Raw genomic sequence first — 20,726 nt, 5'->3', positions numbered from 1 at the left:
AGAGCTGCACCATTCCTTTTTTTTCCATGGAGGATTTATGAAATGCCACTATACCTTAGCGAACCATTTTCCTCCTGACTACATTTGCCCCTTCTGCCTCATGAGAGCTCACAAAGTCCCCTGAGAGTTCACTCTGTCCTTTAATTATTAACGTGCTTCCTAAATATTTCAGCGGGAGCTGAGCATCTCTGCCAGGGAAGAGGCAACTCAACCTGAGAAGATCTAACCCGGAGAGACTGCGACCTCTCGATGGGGAATCCTTTGGGATTCCTGCATGGAACGTGGGGTGTTACGCCTGTGGGGGCACAACCGAGCGTGGGGTTGACCCACCCGCGGGGCCTTTCCCCCGTCCCCGCAGCCCGGCGACATCCTGCCGCGTCCCCACTAGGGGGAGCGACAAACCCGTCCCCTGTGAGCCCACGGCTCGTACTTGGGGAGAGGGGATACGGGGCTGAGGAAGCTGGAAGGGATGGGGAAGGAGAGGGAGAGACCCGGGAGGGCGGAAATCATACAACGGCTCGGGTTGGATGGGATCTTAAAGATCAAATGAAATGAGGGAGGGATGAAGGAACAGCAGGGAAAGGTCTGGTGGGGAAATTTGTGCTGTCCCCTTCTCCAGTTCTGGTCCACATCAAGGACAGGGACTAGTTTGTACTCTGGACTTAGGGGAGCAAAGGAGAAGGGTCAGGGATAGGGGGGAGAGATGAGGCCAGGAGGAGGATAAGCCACGGATGGAGCTTCTCCTCCCAGTGGGGCTGAGAGCTCCTCTAGGGCTCAACAAAGATTCCAGCTCTACCACGAGCCATTGGACCAGGAAGGACACAGCCAGAGCAGGGGGAGAGATCAGAGCAGTTTGGGATGCTGTTCCTAGTACCTGGAATAGTATCCCGCAAAAACCTGAGGGATTCCATCGGAGCGTTACGGAGCAAAATCCCAGCAGCTGCAATGGTTCAGGAGCAGAGCAGAAGAGAAAAAAGAAAGGAAGTGATGCTCCAGCTGCATCCAGGGCTGCTCCGTGCCTGAAGACAGCAATTGGCTAATTAAAACCTGCCCAGGGAGTGCTAATTAATCTGGCTAATGAGCACCTGGCATGGGAATCACTGCCTGGCTCACTTTCCAGCTGAAATAGCCCAAACTCAGGCTGTATCATCACTGGGGTATTGCTGTGCCATTCTTTCCTCTGGGGTCTCATATCTACCTGTAGGGCCCCTAAGGGCCCCTGTGCTTCTTATGCTTCATTCTCACAGCCCTGCCAAGTGTGGGCAAAGGAAGACCAAAGCAGTCCAGCAGAGGTGCAGACTGCAGTGCACCCAATTGGCCATAGGGGTCAAGTGCAACTGGAATCTGCAGTAGCGTGGGAACCCCAGTGTACCCCAGCCCTGGATGGGCAAGCAGGATGATCTGGTCCAAGAAACCCAATTCACCTCCCCCACAGCCTGCACTGGACTGGTTTAGGTAAAAGGAAACAGAGGTCCTGGGGCAGAGGTGCAATGAGGTTCATTTCAGCAGCACCAGGATCTTCTCCTGTACTAGCAGGAGGCGTGAGTGGCCTCAGGGGCTGCCCAGAGCCCTCACATGCCTTCTGCCCAGCCCTGTGGGTGGGGATGGGGTGGGAAGGAGCCCCCTGACCTTGCCCAGGGCACACATCTTGCCTGGCCAAGGAGCAGATGGGCAGTGCCAGGACTGGCAGACACTGCAGCAGGAGCGTGGCCAGGGGGTTATTAATAACCTGCTGAGTCAGGGGGGGCTCTTGGGTTTCAGGATCACAAGATACAGGCACCAAGCGGCTCAGATGCATTCCCCCCCAATTCCTACTTTCTACATTGACAGGGACAACTGGGAAGCCAGGTGGGGGCTGATGTCGGAGCTGGGTGCCCTCAGGCATCGTGCTGCCTGCAGGGCTGCCCAGTCCAATCCTGGTGGTCCAAGACACTCCAATAGAGAGACACAGCTGCTGGGATGTGTTTGGATCACCAGCTCATTCATTGCTCAGCCCCATGAACTACAGCAGGAAGTGGCAACTGGAGCCCTACTGCCTATCAACATAACTGAATCACACTGCAGGGAGACAAATGAGTACCATGGCCCTTGCCTGTAGCCCTGCTTCCCTGTAGGGTCCTCTCTTCAGCCCCCAAATAGACTGTGATGGGGTTGCTGTCTTGCTTCCATCCAAAGGGATGGAGCCAGGGACATTACTAAGCACAAGGAGAACATGGAAGATCTTGCAGACACACACATTGTTCTAATTGCAAGAGTTTTGTGGGTGTTAAAAGCTGCAGGTTAGGGGTCAGACATCCCAGAAAGCACCTTGTCTCATCCTGGCTGCCACAATGTCACCTGTGCTTCTGCTGAAGCCCTCAGCCCTGCAGTGTGGGCAGGCTGAGCTCTGCTCTGGGATAGCAATTCCTTCTGCTTCACAGTGGAAAAGCAGTCAGTGATGTGGAACTGATTAACTTTCTGATGCAGCAGCCTGTGGCAGCTATGTGCATTGCCAAGGTGCAGTTTCTCTAGAGGCTGCTGTGTGCCTGGAGCAGCAGGAGAGACCTGAGCCCAAGACCTGCCCCAGCAGTGCTCCTGGCACCCAGCATCACCGTCTCTATTTCTACTCAGGACAGGACCAAAATACCCCATCACACCCCTCCGCAGCAGCTGTTGGGGACATCACACTGACAGCATGGGCTTTCCCTGTCCCCTCTGCTGTCACAGTGCTCAGCCCCTGGCGCCTGCAATTGCTATTGCTGTCACTGCCACTTGCAGTGGCTGAAAGAAGTGAAGTGCTGAGGCTCTGCTGCGTTCTGCACCCCCAGAGAGCTCTCATTCCATCGTATTGGGCTGTTTGAGCAGCTAAGCCCAGCTCATTCCAATTAGCCCGATAGCTCTCCAGTCTATCTACCTTTATGGACATGTTAGCATCTTACAGCTTCCCGTGCTGAGCCTGGATGGAGGGGCAAGCAGGAGCGGTGTGGTGCTATGCAGATATGGCATTAACCCTCACCATGCCCCTCGCTCAGTGCTGAGCAGACAAACACAGATAATCCATATCGGAGGGACAATGCAACCACATGCAGCTGGGAGCAGCCCACTGTGTCACACTTTGCCACAGGCTGGCAAGGAGCTCATAGCTTTGGTTTTAAACAAATGTTTTGCACTTTAGGAGATGTCTTTAGATAGTTTAAAAATGGAAAAGCCCTGAAATCTTGTAGCCTTGTGGGTCTCCTTCCTAAATGGGTGCTGCGTCCCAGCAGGGCCTGACTGTAGGTCCATGTACCTCACTTGGATTGTAACAATCATTTACCATTGCGACGCATTCCAGCACTTAAGTAAGCTCCTTGAGAGGGAGAGATAAGGTATCAGCTTTCCTGTTCATCTTGCCAGTCTGTCTGCAGCAGATAAGCAGGTTGGGCAGCAGGAAAAAGGTTATCTAGAAAGGAAACGGAGCAACGGCCACTGTTATTACAGGAGGCTTTGAATAAAGGAATGCCACCAGGAATCCTGCAGCCCAACAAGCCCTTCCCGGCGGGATGTGATTGATGGTCGGAGCCCAGCTGCCTTCCTTCCAGCTACAGGCATCCTCCCATCGACCCTGTGCTCCCATGGGCAGAGTGCCCCAAACCTGCTGTTTTCTTTTGTTCCCTCCTGTCCTGCACCTGCTACAAAGCTTGGGGTTGCTGTAGCATCCCTCATGTCCTTGGGAACCTCTCTTCCACCTCACAGAGCGGTAGGAGAGAGAAGGGATTCTGGACAGCCCCCATCCTTTCTGAACCTGTGTATCTGTTTGGGACAGGGCAGCTAAGCTACACTGGGGGGTTTCATTTAATTTTGCCAGCTCCCTCTTGTCTGCCTCCCAAGTCATTCCCTCCACTTGCTCCCCTATTTCACCTACTCCCATGAATCTGTTTTCTACTTAACCCCTGGAGTGTGCTGACCACAAAGGCTATGCATTGCCGTGCTACTAATACACATCTTTAGGTTTAGGTTTTAAAGCAAATCAAACCATCTTGCAGCCCAGGGAAGCAAACCGTGACAAACCAGCACTGGCAGCTTGGAGGTGCAAATCCCAACGGGGACAGAGCATCCTCACAGGGCACCTGCACCCAGATGGCAGCAGCAGGTTCCTTTACACCATGCGTGTAACTATTGCACAGCTCTTCAGCTGGAGAAAAACACCACCGAATGCCTGGAGGGTGTTGATCTTTGGGCAAGTGTTTCACTAGCATCCATCACTGCAGCTCTCAGCTCCAACTTCATTGCTCTTATTTTAATTAATCTCTGCAGGTCTGGCTTTTCAGCTCTGCAGAAGCCTGCTGGTCCTGTGAGGAGCTGAGAAAGCAGACAGGGCCCTGGAGATGATACTGGGGAGAAGGGGATTCAACGAGGACAAAGTGGTTTTAGGGGAGAGAAATCCAGAAATTTGGCTAGAAATAAAAGCTAGAAATGTGACTGTTAGAAATACTTAAACCAGTTGAGATCCCAGTGCCCAGATCTCCAGATCCATTCCTATCCACCCAGCAGCTCAGAGTAACCGCAGTGCAGGACACAACTACACCCCCAGCACTGAGGTGCGATCTCACTCACCCAGTGCCCACTGAGCCAATTTGTTTCTCTGCTGCAATTAGCACTTCATCACGGCCAAGCTCTAATTCCTCCCAGCCAGAGATGCTTCCCCTGCTCAGCACCAGGGCTGTCCCTTGCTTTGGAGGAGCATCTCCTCTCATGGCTGCTCAGGCTACAAGAGGTTAAGGATTTTATACAACTCCTACGATTAACTTTCCCTAAATCTGCAATTCTTCCCTGCCATCTATTTTTATAAAAAGAAAAGGGGGAATAAGGGAGGGAGGGGGGTATTTACAAGGGATTTCACTCAAATAATGAAATAAATGTGATCAGCTGAGGGATTCTTAATCCGCTTTGACTCTTGCATCCATGAGGAATGACCGCGGGGGGGATCTTTGCTGACATGGATCCCAGCGAGGCAGGGAGCAAAGCACCCTTTGTGCCTGCCCAGCCCTGGATGGAGCATGAGGTTGGGAAGCACTGAGTTCTCCCTTACCTGGAGGACATTGCCTTGGGTTGATGCTGGAGAAAAACAAACCCTCTGGTCATCAGCTCACCCACAGCCTCTGGCCGTGTCTCTGTTTCAGGTTCCCTGGCTCTGTAGTATGTACCTGTGGGAAAGGAAGGAGCCCTCCCGTGCCTTTAGGCTTTGCCCAGTATATTCCATTTGTAACCTGGGAATGACACAGTTATCACTTCAATGTAAAAAGCTGACAGTCAGTCATGCTGCTGATCTCCCTGACTGGGGGGAGAGGTCTCCGAGCAGGAGATTCTTCAGAGTCTGCAGCTGCTGGGGCTGTGCTGGAGGAGCTGGTTAAGCCTGTGGGTCCCTTTGTCACCCCAGAGAGAATAAAAGGGATGAACTAGAGCCAGAACTCCGCTATCACAGGAGATCTTGTGCAATAGCCTTCCTAATGCTCCTGAGCCCTCAAATCCACAAACCCTCTCCCAGCTCCCAGCTCCCTCTGCCAACCATTGCCTGCACTTCCCTGCCTATCACAGCCTTGCCCAAGGGGCTGTCACTCTGGGGCTGCACAGAGGAGCCCCCAGCAGCACTGGGCAGCCCTGCTGTGGGAAGGATGTGTGCCACCACAATCCCACTGATCACAGAGGTCACCAATGCACAAAGTGTTCAAATAAATCTCATGCTTCAGCTGGGGAGCGGGAGCTGGGCAACCCAGCTGTGATTCCCACATATGCCCACAGATATAATCCAGATTTGCTACTTTCCCAGGCACCTCGTACATCTTTTTTTTTCCTAATTGTAATCCCTTTTTGCTGCTGAGCACCATCAGCATTAGGGTGTGGGGAGGAGCTGCCCATGAATGCAATTGCTGCAGCTCTCCGCTGCCTGAGTGCACGCTATGCTGGCAGCAGCCCCCCCCGAGCCCCTGTTTCCCCACATGAGGCTTTTTCCTTATTCATCTATTAAGTGAACTGAAAGCAGAAGATGCCCAGAGCCACCTGGCTGCCCCCCAGGAAGAATCGCTCCTTCCCAAATCTCTTATGGCTGAATTTGGGGGCATGAGGGCTCAGGGAAAGCACTCAGATTCCTGAAGATGCTGCAATCATTGGATGCATCTCCTTCCCTAACACCTCCAAGGAGGGAGAAGCAGTCCTGGGGCTGGAGCCTGGCTTAAGGGACAGCTGCATTGCTCTCCTTGGGACAGGCAGGAGCCCAGGGCTGGGAGGCAGAAATGACATCTACAAAGCTCAAAACAGGGAGTTTTCCCTTCTTTTTCTGCTGTCATACCCTCCATGCTGCCAAACACTCAGGATCCATCCCTGTGGGTGCAGCACAGGGCACTGGATCCCTCCCAGCTCCCAGCACAGCCCACAGCAGGGTGGATGAGCGGTATTCCCAGCCTGAAAGCCACTCTGCCTGAGCTCTGGGGACACATAAGGACACGGCGGGGGGGGGGGCAGCCCCATGGCAGTTCCCCGCCATCCCTCACCGTTGCCATAGTGACAGAAGCTGGATTTCACTGCAGCAATGCTGGTACCCTGAACACAGCAGGGAGAAGCACACCAGGCAGGCTCAGCATCAGCCATGCCTGTGCCTCCCCAGCACCTCCATGCTGTGAGCATCAGGGTCTTAGGGCACTTTGAACTGGACCCTTCCTCTGGATCAGCAGGATGCCAAACCTTAAAGGACGTGGAGCAATTCCCACTCATGGGCTCCAGCCCCAGTGCAGGGCTCTGTACTGATCTCCCAGCTGGAGACACCTACCAGGGATAGATTTTTCCATTTATCATCTCTTTGTATTAATTATCAAAGAGCAACAAATGTTAGCAACATACAACAGTCATTATCTGCATGCTGCCTCCTTCTCATCAGCCTGCCCTGGAGCAATAAGGCTCCACAGGGTGCTGGGATTGGTGGGAGCTCAGGATGGGATTGCTGCCTGGCATTGCAAGCCAGGGGGTTCCTGTTCAGCTGGGACAGCCAGGAGGACAGGCACATTTGCACAAACATCCAGCCAGGAAAATGCTGTGTCCAGCAGTGCCTTCTGACACCTACCTAACAACAAACTCTCCTCTAAAGGGAGGGAAACTACCAACAGTGGGAAGATTATGTGCAAAACAGGTTTTCTTAGCCATGGGCTGTGACCTGGGAAGGGAACAGCTGGTTTTCAAGGAGGAAAGCAGCAGCAATAATAGAAAGCAACAGCACCGTGTTGGTGCATCACACTCCACGTTCAGCCCATCAGAATGCTTCACAGATATCAATTGGCTCCACCTTGCAGTTGAGGAAGGTCAGGAGTGCCCTCCTTGTTTCACATCAGGTGAGAGACAGGTGCATTCAGGATTTTCCTCTGCAAGCAGGTTAGGGCTGAGCCAGCAGCCTGGTCCTGGCCTCCTGCCACCCTGTTGGGTGCACCAGAAAGCATCCAGGGCTGCAGGGGACTTACCTTGGGCTATAGCATTGTTTGGCATGAGTATAAGCTCATAGCTGCAAAGAGGTAAAAAAAATAACAATAAAGCAGTGCATCTAGAAGTGCTTTGTGAGCTCAGCATGATCCAACGCAATGCCCCCTGCCGGGGTGAAAATGGGCAGCAGTATTTGCCACTTAGCTGGTAAAAAAACTCCAACCTACACACCCCATGGTGAGCACAAACCTCAGAGCCACCCCGAGCTGCCCTCTGTCCCTTCCCGCAGTGGAAGAACCAAGCTGGGCAGGATTTTCACCATTCTTTATTATCTGTGAAATGCCAGCAGGGTCCTGACTGTGCACGAGACGCAGCCGCTTGGCTTGCGAAAAGAAAAAGCACTATGGCCAAAATCCTTTAGCCTCCAGAAAGGTAACAGATGAGCCCTCAGGATGCTCTTAGGCGCTGCCCATGCTGAGGATAAACCCAGGTGAAAGGTGAACCATCCCAACGAGGCAGACGGAGCTCATTTCTCTCACCTGTGAAGCTTAATTTGTTTGCTGTCCAAATACAGTTTGAGAACGTGGCCAACAACGTGGATATGGCCATTGGGTGCTAAAACTCAATCCATTGCAAGAAACTTTCTTTTCCAGGCAAGGAAGCAACATTAAAAAACGCCACTACTCATGGAAGTTACAACTGTTTCCAACAAACAATAGGTAAAAAAAAATACCAGGAGGGGGGACTCAAAGTATCTGCTGGTTTTGGGTGGAAAGGCACCGAGTCCCCCGCGTTCACCAGATGGATATCAACATCTGACACGTGTTGGAAGACATCCATATCAACTCCACCAGCCTGAACTGCAGGTAGCCGAACACAAACCCGGAGAGCACATCCGTGATGTGGTGCCGACCGATCATGACACGGGAAAAGCCAACGCAGAAGGCCCAAATGACCAGCAGGATGCGGAGTGGGATGGCCAGGACCAGGTGGTTGAGTAGGAACTTGGACAGCATGGCAGCACGGCTGGCGTGCCCGGCTGGGAACGCGTAGGTGTCCATGGTCAGGTAGTCCAAGAGCCCAGGGCTGATGTCGTACGGACCCTTGCGCTTGGCCAACTTCTGCAGCCCAGCCACGATCATGATGTCCAACAGCAGGGCTGCAAAATGAGACAGAGGCAGAAGTCAAGGGCGGTTTGCAATGCTGAGCACACAAAGGTCATCATTGCCCTTAAAGCAAGGCTCAGGTTCAGTTCTAGCCCATCAGCTGCAGGTCACCCAGCTGGCAGCTGACCTCTCAGCTGAGCACCGTTAGCACCACCGCTCAGTGTAGAAACCCAAACCACAGAGCGCTCAGCACCAAATGACTTTCAAACTGCTCCGGAGCAAAACCCATCTGTACTTCATCCTCTTTCCCTTCATCCCACTGCTCCTGGCATTTCCACTTCCCAACCAAACTCCTGCTTTTTCTTCCTAGACAAAAGTGATAGAAGGGCAGCCCAGGAAGGCAGATGTGCACACAGAGGTGGTCGGAGCAGAGATGCTTCAATAATCCTTTCATTCAAGGGATGAATAAAATGGACCTTCAGGACTTCTAGGTTAGACATTCATCAGTGACCAGAAAGCAGAAAGCCTCATTCACTTGTGTTTCTTGAACTAAAGGCATGCTAGCATCAGAACTGGGGGGTTAATTTGCTGTTACAAGTAAAAGAAGAAGAAAAAGAACCAAACCCAAGTGTGCTCCATTGGGTGTTTTTCTGTACTTCCCCCTACACTTTCTGTTCCTTCATGATGAGGAAGCAGACTCAGCAGCCTGCCCAGCCCCAGCTGGGAGTGCAACCAGCACCCATCCATCTGCAACACACACACACACTGGTTGAGCAGACAGACAGACACTTGGGGCTGTTGGTTGTGCAGTAAAGAGGGCAGAGAGGTTAGATTAAAGGAGCAAACACCATAGTTTTAAGCCTCTTCCATCATGCATGTACAGGCAGCATTGAGCTGAAAGCAGCAAAGACACCAAAGGAAGGGTTTGATCTTGCCCATTACTTCTTCCATGCTTCCCCCCTCCACCCCTAAGATCCAGAATTTTCCCTTTAGCCTGTTTTAAGAGAAGAACTTCAAGCCCATCCGATCACAGAAAGCACTGTTAGCATCCAAAACTTCCTTACAGCACTGTATGGGAGATTGGTAATCACAGCCTGAACCTCTGATTAATCAGCTGAGGCAAGTGTGGGAGCACAGGTGAGAGTGATGGAGCTGTGCTCCCGGGAGGGGTGGAGCTCGACTCCATCCCCTCTGAGACCTCATTTAAGGGCTGACTCCCACTGAAGCAGCATCTCTTGGAGATCCCTCAGCAGTGAGGACTGCCCCAGCTTCTTCAGCCAAGGCACCACCACCGGTGAGTTTTTCTTTACTTATACTTTATGTACATTTGCTACTGTCTGTATATTAATAACTAATACACAGCACAAACCCAACAAGCGAGCCCTGCCCATCTGTGACAATTCCAGCATCAGAGATCACCTTGGTAAAGTAAATAGCCAACATCTGGCATCAGATGCACAGTAATGAGCTAAAAGGAAGCCCCCTGGGCAGACATTTTATATCTATTAATAAGAGAAGGAAAACAATTATCTGCCTCACTCCTACCACCGCACGTTAGGAGCCCATTAGGAGCAGAGAGGCAAAACCTGAGCAGGAAGAGCACAAGGAGAAACCCACAGCACTGCCTTAGCAAAACCAAGTCAACCTCAGCCCTCTCCCCAGAGGGAAGCTGAGGCAGCTGATGTCCTGGCTCTGCCAGATCCTCTGTCCCAGCCCAAGCTGCGATGACAGCAGGGTGAAGGGCTGTTCTTGCTGCCCATGGGCATCACCTGCCCATGCTGGAGCCAGGCAGCATCTCCTGGGGACCGAGAGGGCTCCAGCTGAGATGTTTACAGAGATGTTTACATAAATATCAAAACCACAGCTGAAAACTAGCCTGGGTGCAGTGCTGGGGGGTAGAAAAACAGGAGGAAACAGAAAAAGCCTTTGGCTTCATCTGTTCCCACAGCCCTGATCCACATGACATGGTGCACGTGCAGCTGATTGCTGTGCCCAGGCACGTGGCAGAGGAAAAAGGGGGTTCAGTGGGAGCGGTGTGCCCATCCCTGCCCATTTCAAGGCAAGCCAGGCAGCAGCTCAGTGCCCAGAGCTCCTTAAGCCAGCAGAACTTTGACCCCTGCCTCACTGTGCCAGAAGCCACATGTAGGGCCCAGGCTGGCTCTGCTGGTGCTTTGTTCCCCAGATGAGCCAACTTCAGGCACACGGGATCATAGAATTGCTCGGGTTGGAAAAGACCTTCAAGATCACCAAGTCCAACCCCAGCCTAACCATGCTCCCCTAACTCTCACAGCCCACACATCACCCTCACTAGGAAACAGTTCCTTTTGATCCACAATTAGAATTCCCCCAACATTTGCTTTGAACTGGAGCTGTTCAGTTATTACATACAAGCCTTATCCTACTGCTTCTGCAAGGAGCTTCCCAAACCTCCTGCAGGCATGAGGCTCCCTGACCTGGAAAATGAGTCATTTGCAGCCTTGGCGAGTTGACACTAATGAAAGATGCAGGTTTCAGAGCATTGTCACCCTCACTCCAGAGGAGCCAGATGAGCTCCTCTCCTCTGGAAGTGAACTCCTCTCCTTCATTTTCTTCCCCAAACGTGGCACCATTAGGTGCAGGGACTGACAAAAGGCACAGATGGCACAACACAGCCACTGAATCAGACACTGGGGTGTTTTGGGGAAGGTTATGTTTTGGCTGAACAAGCAGCAGAGGGTTCTGGCCTTGTGGTGAAAGGCACGCTGGGCTAAGTGGCCACGGGGAAGCGAAAGAATGGCAGAAATCAGCATTGTGCAATTAATTAAAAAATCCAGTGACTGCTGCCATCCCCATTCTGCACCCAGGCTGGCCTGGGCCCTGCTGCCCATCCAGCTTCCCTGCTCCTGCTGCTCACCCGCTGCACCTCCACTGCTTCTTCTCCTTCTAAGGAGCTGGGGACAAAGCTTCTCACCCATCCTAAGGATGCCTCATGGGGCAGAGCCCTGCTCAGCCCTCTGCAGCAGCCAGCAGCTCGTGTCCCTGCCCAGCGGGGCAATGGGAAGCTGCTTGGGAGTGACAGACACGAGCATGACTCATTTCCCTTGTTTATTCCTCCTCTTCCCATTCAGCAACCCTCGCACTTCTTTTCTCTTTCAATCTGCATTCAGACTGGGGAATATTTTGCCTGCTTGGTTTTAAGCTTCCTGCAATTCCCCGAAGGCTTCACACAGAGATTCAGGGCTTGCACCATCTCCAGCACCAAACAGCCAGGACCTGAGCTCAGTGCTGACCACAGGGGCTGCTCAGCCCTGGATCTCAATGAGACCTTGCACTGATCCATGGAAATATCCCCCGTGTCTGCTGCAGCCACAGCAAGATGGGCCCCAGCCTGTCACCAACTGTCCTCTACAAGCAGGGACACTGCAGGCTGCACGTCTGCCCTGCAGTGAACAGAATGCACTTGTCATAAAGCACGCAGGAGAGGAAGGGAAGGGGGAAGGGAGCTGGGCACTGTTTGCTGTCCGAAGCTGCCTGAGCTCACCCAGGGATATGGGGTAAGGATGGCACCTACCAAAGGACCAAGGGCAGGAAAGTGATGGGCAGATTAGCAGCCAGACGTGACAAGAGGAGCATTTAATATCAGGCTGGACCCGTGTCTAGATGGAAGCAGGGAGTGGACGGGGGCTGGGAACGCTCCTGAGCAGGGAACACACACAGGGTGCCAGCCCTTGGGCTGCTCTCTCATCTGCTGAAATGCTATCTGCCCTGTCTAGCTCAGAAAATCCCCAGCCTCACAGCGGGAAAATGAAAGGGAAAAAATAGACACATCTGGCCCCAAACCATCTCTGGGGCTCTCAGCTTAGCAAGCTCTGCTGCGTCCGGACTGATCCATCTGCCAGCGCAGCTCCCTGTCCTCTCTGCTGGGTCTGGGCTGCTGAGCCCTGAGGCTCAGCGGGATGAGTTTGTCTGTACTGCCTGGGCATTTAATCTGCTCGGTGACCTTTAGCAGCAGCGGGCTGTACGCTCTGAATTTTCACTGCACAGATTCCAAAGGAAAGCAACTCCATGCACAAAGTCCCTCTTACAGCTAGAGTAGGGTCAGCAGGGTCTTGAGGGACCCAGGGAAGGCATTTCTTTCTCCATTTCCCCCCTAACTTACCACTTTCCTGTCAGTTTGCTCTTGTGTGGAGGCTGCATGACAGACTTCAGAGTTCTCTCTGTCTATATTTATCAATTCATATATATAGGGCTCATGATAAAGTCGCCGTTCTGCAGGGCACTGTGCCTCAGAGTGTTATGGCTTCATTCCCAATTGGACTAATGCTAGGTCTGCATCCATGGGGAGAGCATGGACTGAATTCTTGCTGACCTCTAGGCCTGGAGAAATGGCTCTGGTCTCCTCTCCTTTCCTCCCTCTGAGGCAAGCAATCCATGCTCAGCCCGCTGTGCTGCTTCCCACAGTGTGCTCACAGCACCGCTTTCCCTGATGGTAATAAATGCTTGCTGACAGCACCAAAGAGCAGCAGGATGAGGAGCCAGCTGGTGATGGGTGAGGGCTATGGCCTGTGTCACTGTGACCAGAGTAAACACCAGGCTCGGCTCTTCCTCTTTCCAGCACGCCAAGACATTCAAACCCCTATTTCACAAAGCTACGACCAGAGCAGAACCAGGTATTTCAAATCAAGCACTATCTTATGCAAGCGTTCACCAACCAGATCTCCTCCTGCAGCCAGGGCACGCAGCTGGACCACAGCTAACCACACAACATGCCACTTCTGCTCTAAACACAAGAGGTGGACCTCACCAAAAGCACCACTTTGGGTAGATCACCGTATTCCATCCCCCCTTTGCTCTAAGATGGTGCCCAGATCTGGAAAGACCATCAGTCTAACGAGATCGGTCTGTTTAGCTTAATGAATAGGAGGTGAAGAGGTGACTTGAGCACTATCCAAAATATTGAAAGGCAGAAGGGATGTTGGATAAAAGAGCTATTCAGCTGAAGAGACAATGGTGTGCAGAGGCAACGGAGGGCAGGGAACAGTCAAACTAAGAGCAGTGCACTTGTGAGAACACCTACTCCTGCAGTGATACAGAAATGGTTCTGACACGCTCAGCGCCACTCCAAACCTTACCTCTGATGGAGTGTTTGGGTTTTTTCCCTTAGCAAATTGAACAGGAATAAATTAAGGGATGTGCTACCGCCTGTATTTTGCCGTGGGTTAGATCAATGATCCAAATGTTCTTTGCTGGCTTCGCAGCCAATGAATCACTACATCCGGATCCACACTCTCACCAGATGGATCAGAACCAGAAACCAAGGCATTGCTTTCCCTCAAGAGCTTAACAGAGCTTCAACCTGGTTCTAGGGGAGCTGCAGTGATTTCAGTGGGAGCCTCATATCTGTTTTCCCTCTGAAACCCCACTAGCGAGGTTCAAATGGTTTTCTAAGCATTTCAGTTTCCATGAGATCCTTGTGGCTGCAGAGAACAGCCTGACTGGCCCTGAAATTCCAACAGAGGCACACAAATAAAGCGAGCTTTAACTGGGAGCTTTCCCAAGCTCTGGTTTTTCTGATGTGGCAGAGGGGGAGCAGACTTTCCTCCTGACTCTTTCACAGCCAGGGCTGGCAGTACCAAGGCAGCCTTCCTGAAAGCACATTCTGGCAGAGGGATTTTGACAGTGGGCACAGACAGCTGATTTCTTCCATCTTTTCAGTAACAGGCTGAGATCGTGCTTCTCTGTTTGGCATTTGCTGGGAGAAAAAAAAAAGATTACGATGAGGAGGAGAATCAATAAATTCCATCACAGATGACAACCGTGGAGGGAAAACATCGCTGGGGGTTGCTAATCAACATCAGCAGCCGGGATGGATGGTGTGTCCCAGGGAGAGAGGTCAGAACCCCTCACCCTAAATGCTCCCACACTTCTTGGCACAGATCCTACCAAGATCCTCCAGTGCAGTTCCCCCCCTCCTTCCATCTGCAGTGGTGCTCCTGCCAGGTTCCCGGTCCCATTTCAGCAGTCTCCTGTCTCCTCGCCTTGAAAGCCTGATTGCAAATCCTAAACAAGTGCTCTATGATGGGCTGGCTCCCTGCCCAGAGACTGCATCAGAAATTCTGCTTGATGTATCAAACCCTGAGCAAGCCAGGGGGAAGGGTGGAGAGCCAAGGGAGGTAAAGGCAGGGTGCTGCAGACAACCCCAGCCTCCCTGCTTCCAGGAGCCCAGGAAAGCACCAGCAAGTTTTCCTTCTCCCTTTGACCCGTCCCCACTGACCTGCTGGATTTCAACCCTAGGAAAACAACAGCAAGAGAGAGCCAGGATGCCAGATGCAGCAACACCATCGCACCCCTCCTGTTCCTCCTGTCCTCTGGGTGGTGTGGGTCTGAGCCACAAGCTCCCCTGCTGAACTCCTTCATCCACCAGCAATGCAGGTTATTACAGCAGTAGCTGCTGTGCTATTAGGAGCTCCTGACTGCAATCTCAGATATCAATCCAAGGCCACGCTCGCAGAGATCCTGTTCTGCACAGCAACACGAGTCCTGCTGGGAGAGCTCTGCTGAGAGGCTGCAGGCACCTTGGTCAGCGCTCCAAGCCTCAGAGCAGCCTGAAACTGCCTTTGCATTTGGCCTCCAAGTGGAAGAGCAAGAAGGTTTTCCTTGGTTTTAAGCCAAAATCGGCGTTAACTCTTCTTAAAGATCTCAGATGCTTTGGACACAAAGAGGTGGGTTTTCAGGCTTCAGAACTGTCTGAGCCTCTCAGGTCAAGAGACCTCTGGAAACTGTGCCGGCTGATGTTGGCTGCCTCCTATTTCATCCTCGTGCCCTTTCAGACGGAGCTTCTTTTCTCAGCGAGGGTTTGACCCGGAGCACTGAGCAGCCTGGGGAAGAAGTGCTGACGTTGGCAGGCCCTGCATCACGCCGATGCTATTCTGGCTTCCTCCTCGCCATGGCGTCCCTTCATTGGATGTCACAGCACGAGGACAGCCTCTTCAAAGGCAGAGGGGAGAACAGGGAAACTACAGCTGTGCTTTTCAAACTGGTTCAGCACAAGCTTTGCCCTCCTTGAAGGATGAACTTATGGAAAAAGAGCTTGAGCTGTGCTGCAGCACCCATACAGCATCCGCTACTGAGATAAAGCCTTGCTATGACCCCTCATAGTGCTCCCTGAGAAACAAAGGCCTAAATCTAACGCCTTCAACCCCTGTGCTGACCGAAAGCAGGAGCTCTGCATGACTCTTTTTGGAGAGGGTGAAGAGCTTGGGGTGAGCACAGCCACTGTCACAGGGCTGCAGGCCAAAGGCAGCAGGGAGGAAAGAGGAGGAACTTGGGGGAGATAGGAAGGGTGGGCTGGGGTCTGGATGTGGGGCCTGGTGATGGCTGGGACGTTGGCTGCTCTAACATGAGTGATCACAAGTAAAGGACCAGCAGGAGAGCCAGAGAGATCAGGGCTGTCCAGGTGAAATGAGCGCACAGAAAAGGGGACAGCAGCAAGAAAGGCCCTCCTGGGATGAAGGATGTGAGATCAAATCACATTAAGGAAGGAGACAGGATTCCATCAGGCAGCTGCCGAGCTGTGGAGCCAGGGTCTGCTCAAGAAGGAGCAGAGGGGATGGAAATGTTTGTTGTTGTTTTTCCCAAGGCTCTGATCCACATATCAAATTTACAATATTCATGTTTTCCCCAACCCAACAAACAACCAGGGCTGATGGCCATAAATCAACACCGTGACCTCTGGCATCCACCTGCACTCACAGACACTTTCTTGGCCCAGCTGGACCAACCCAAGCCTCGTGCAGGGCTGCTCTATGGCTATGGCCGGCCACCAGGATCCCTGCACCCCTACTGACAACATCCATCACCCCCAGAACCCAGGACCAGCACGAAGCTGCCAAGGCAGCCGATAAGCACAGCGTTCCCCCAAAAGGTCACCGAGCACATCACGGTGGGAGCAGCCAGAGGAGGAGCCCCAGTGCCACTATCCCTTGTGACTGGGGCTGGGCAGTCCCGTTGGGATGGAGCTTTGCCACTCACCAAGCAGTAGGTTCATGAGGACCTCCTGGCCTGCCAGAGTGCTGCTCTTCACCAGGCAGATGAGGGTGCCTGCGATCCAGGGGATGCCGTGCCCTGTTATCCCCAGCAGGTTGATCATGGAGCGGGCACCCCCCCAGGACGAGGCTCTGTTGGCGCACACCCCCAGCCTCTTGGACATGCAGATATCGATGGCCAGCAGGGAATTGAAGGCGATTCCCTTGAAGGAGGGGTTGAGCTGCATGCAGTCCTCTTCAGGCAGCTGCTGCGATTGCCTCCGCTCCTTGGGGTTGCTGTTCTGGGTGCCGGCCGCCGCTGTTTGGCCGCTCTGCTTCCTGCCCGAGCTCCTGCTCTCCTGGGTCCCTTTTGGGGGCTGGTTCAAGGAGAGGAACTCAGCCCTGTTGAGGACATTGTTCCTGTCTCGCGCTCTGGACCGCGTCTGGGATGCTGGCATTGCAGTCTCTCTCTAATTGAACTGCTTTGCAAATACCGGGAAGGAGAGAAATCCCTCTTCTCCCTGCAGAAATCTTCCCCACGCCCACCCTCACAAAGCTGTGAATTTGGGAAGCTACGAAGGTTCCCCTCTGTTGCAGTTGCCCCCAGCACAGTCTGCAGCTGTTAAATATAGAGTAAGGAATGCACATGGCTGTTTACTTCATGGGCCTAGCAAGCTTGGAAGGAAAATTAATGCCAGGCTTGGCAGCCACTCCAGTGCCAGGGAAAAAGGTTAAACAGCCAATAGATTGGAAGCAGAGGAGGGAAATGCTTCGTGCCAAAGGTTGGTTGCTTCTGGCCTGGTCTATTTAAATCTTCCAATAGTTTATTTCCCAGAGCTGCAAAGGAAACTGGGAAATGTAGTTTGGGGTGGTTTTTTTTCTTTTTTTTTTTCTTGGTAGTGTAATTCACGTTTTCATATCAGAGCATCATCACTGGAAGAGAGCATCGGTGCTGGGGGTGCTCACAGTGCTCCTGCGGCAGTCAGTGCAGCCTCCAAACTGGGCATCACTCGGGGACTTCCCTGCAAAGGGCACAACCTGGATCCCTCCTGACCTTCTCTGTTCAGCCTCCTCCCCACTGGGGCACCCTCAACAACGTTTCCCCCTCCCTGATGTGAAAACCTTACAAACCAGCCCCATCCCATCCCCCGGCTCAGCACACATCCCTGCATGGCATCCATTGCTGCCCTGCCTCCGGCCGCAGCCGAGCAGCACCTGCCTTCTGATTAAAAGAGACACTGCGCCGTTAATGAATTCCCATCCCCCTGCCCCCGGCGCTCAGCCTGCCCTAAATACCGCATGTGTTTCTGCCATGTCATCCCGCATCGCAGACCCCGCAATGAGAGCAGGTGACAGCAGTGCCCATCCCTGAGCCGCACGCTGCAGTGGTGGCATCAGCACCAGCATGGCAGCACTGCAGCCCTGGGGGTCCCATAGAGGGAGGTGGGGAAGGTGAGCGTGGCACCAAGCGGCACAGCGGGAGCATCTCTTGGATCCGGTGCTACTTACCCATAGGAAGGAGAAGTTATAAAGGTCAACGTTAGCACAGGTAACACTATGAAACAGCACCCATGTCTCTTTAAAAGCCTTATCCAAAATGCATGGGAGAGCCTGAGTGCTTAATGAAAGGTGGTCCTTGGCTTTCTGAGGCAGCAAGCAGAACTTGGTGTTGTTGCCTGCGGTTCTCTGAGCTGCACACCCGGTCTGTGCCCATCTGACACCCACATTGCTGTGCTGGGCCAGCAAATCCGTGCTGCAGTCCTCATGCTCTCTTGGGTTTTGCTTATGAATCAAAGGAAAATAACACACATCAACTTATTTCTGAACCACATCCTCCAGGAGCCTGTCTCGAGCATGTGACAGTGCCCGTGGGCTGCAGGAAGAACTCTTCCCCTCCTTCCCAACCCATCAGTGCAGCTCCTTCCAGATCACGGAGTGAATTTCTATTGGGGGCTGAGGCAGCCCATGAGCACGCCCTGACGCCACCCGCTCACTGCAGGGCTGCTGTGGTTCAAGGCTCCTTGCAAGCATCTGTGCATAAAGAGTTAATGTGATGGTGGCCAGGAACCTGAAGAAATAGAGCAGCTTGGCTCATCACCTCTTGTCCCCTCCCCTGCTGGGGATGCTGAGCTGTTACTGAGCACGTTCCTCGGGAGATGTCACTGGGAACAAATACCCTGCAAGCAACGGGAGCTGTTTTCATCTGCTGCCTGTCTGTCCTCTGACACGTTTGTGGACGTGGGGGTTTGCTCTGCATGGCACAGCCCATGGCCAGCAGTGTGGCAGGGATGAAGGAAGCACACACTGCTCATGTGATGAGAGCAGAGCAGGAGGAGAGCAGCGCTGTCCCACTGGTGGGGCTGCTCTGTTTCATGGGGAAGAGGAGACTCTGCTCTATGGGAAAGTACATAGTCGACCAGAACACTGGAGAATGCCAAGTTGAAGCAAAGCATGGGTGAAACTTGAGAGGAGCTGGGATCTCAGAATGTGCAGCTTCACCAAATCTATAATGCTCTGTGAAACTGTGACAAGCTTGTTTGAAAGGTGTGAAAGAGTCTTGGAAAATGGCAAAGTATTTCAGCACCTTCTGGAGGTTGCTGAAGAAACTGGAGTTTTCATTGGGAGATGCTCATTTCATTCTTTCCTGTACCTCTGGGGCTCATTCTTAGTTTTCCCCTCAGCTTTCAGGGCTGGTAACAGCGCCCTTCATTGAGATCTTGAGATGTTTCAAGCAGGTAAATATTTAGCCAACGTTTTGAGAAACGTAGGAAGCAAACCATAAGGATACACTGCAGAGCTCCCACTCCCTGCCACGCCATTGGCACAAAGGTCTCTGCTGCACACCCTACCCACACCCTGCTGGGAAGGGCAGCACCCGGCTGCAAGGTGCATGGGGATGGAATGGAGCTCCCAGGACTTCAGAGCCAGCAGGAGCAACGAGAAGGAAGGAACTTATACCATTCCCTCTTCAGGTGCACCCCATGGCTCCCATCTTTGCTGAAGGGCAGACAAGAAGTGCATGGATGTTGGAAAATGCTGTTTGCTGTTGCAACATGCTGAGTTTGCAGTGAGTGTGGGGGCACAAAGGACTAACAGAAGTTTCCTCAGCTCCCAGCAGCTGTGCTGCACTGCGAGTGGCACCACCAAAATAGTTCCTACCTCTCAGTGCAAAATAGTTCCTACCTCTCACCTTAAGGAGAGCATCAAGGTGGGTGTGCAATGATCAGCACGCAGCAGCTATAGCCCCAACACACACTTGGTGCTGGGTGGCACTGACCCCTCAAGTTATCAATACCCAGCACACTGCAGCCTCTGAGTCTCCCCACTGCTTGTTCCAGCTGCTGCTCAGAGAGCTTTGTGTTTCCATTGCTTGAACCAGGGCTGCGGGTTTGACAAGTGAGAGCATCCCTTTGGTGAATGGACCAACGGAGAGAAAAACCTTCACCTGCAAGACTGAGAGAAAATAGACTGCATCTAAGTTGAGGGGGAAAAAGGAAGGAAGAGAGGGAGGATGGAAGGTAGGAGGGAAGGAAGGAGGGTGGAAGGTAGGAGGGAAGGCAGATGAAAAAGGGGGGGGGGGGGGAGAAGGAAAAAGCCCCTACCCTTAATTGCTAAAAACCAAACTACATTACCCACAATTCACGGCCACGTGGGAGGAAATGCTGTTTCTGCAAAGGAGGTTTAGCTTCAACAGCTGCAGTTTAAAAGCGAAATGCAGGGGGAGGGATGGGGCTGAGCGCTGCAGGGCGGGCGGTGCGGGGCAGGGAGAGGCGCTGCGCTGAGCTCCGGAGCGCGATGGCTGCGGTGGGAGCCGTGCGGGGACGCGGAAGGTGGCGGCGCTCGGGCCACTTTGCCGCAAAGTTTGACCCGGCCGCACCGCTGCGGCTGCTGCAGGTGCCCCCCCCCGAGCTGAAAGGCTGAAACCCAGCGCGAAAGAGGAGGGGGGGGGGACGGAGGGGTGGAACAAGCGGCGTCCCCGTATGCATGAATTGCGAGAGAGGAAGCTTGCGGCAGCCGAGAGGCGGAGGCACCGATTCTGCTTCTCTCACCTCCCCGGGCGCACAGCGGGGAAGAAGCGAAGGAATCAAATAAATAAATAAAAATCTCACACCGAGCGCACGGCAGCGCGCAGGAGCCTCCATCCCCCACCAGCCCCCCCCCCAACAACCCCCCCTCTCCGCCGCCGCCGCCG

At 53.1% G+C, this 20,726-nt stretch overlaps 1 protein-coding gene across 1 annotated transcript; it reads right to left on the bottom strand.

Moving 5' to 3' along the window:
- Positions 1–7,733: 7,733 nt before the first annotated feature.
- On the bottom strand, positions 7,734–17,195 carry PLPP7 (phospholipid phosphatase 7 (inactive)). Its single transcript, XM_072352826.1, has 2 exons — positions 16,542–17,195; positions 7,734–8,584 (listed from the first exon to the last, which is right to left on the bottom strand). The coding sequence occupies exons 1-2, from the start codon at positions 16,990–16,992 to the stop codon at positions 8,220–8,222; spliced, it is 816 nt and encodes a 271-aa protein (XP_072208927.1). The 5' UTR covers positions 16,993–17,195; the 3' UTR covers positions 7,734–8,219.
- Between the last annotated feature and the right edge of the window lie 3,531 nt (positions 17,196–20,726).

The sequence above is a fragment of the Excalfactoria chinensis genome, chromosome 18, assembly GCF_039878825.1.
Source record: "Excalfactoria chinensis isolate bCotChi1 chromosome 18, bCotChi1.hap2, whole genome shotgun sequence".
In the NCBI taxonomy this organism is placed as follows: Eukaryota; Metazoa; Chordata; class Aves; order Galliformes; family Phasianidae; genus Excalfactoria; species Excalfactoria chinensis.
Note: the sequence above shows the minus strand (reverse complement) of the source record. Positions and strands in the feature narration are given on the sequence as shown.

What these genes read in the sequence shown, in the direction of transcription:
- PLPP7 (XM_072352826.1), bottom strand. Translation starts at nt 16,992, where the DNA reads ATGCCAGCATCCCAGACGCGGTCCAGAGCGCGAGACAGGAACAATGTC. An exon ending in CCTCATGAACCTACTGCTTG is followed by an intron (nt 8,585 to 16,541) that starts GTGAGTGGCAAA and finishes CTCATTTTGCAG; the next exon opens with CCCTGCTGTTGGACATCATG.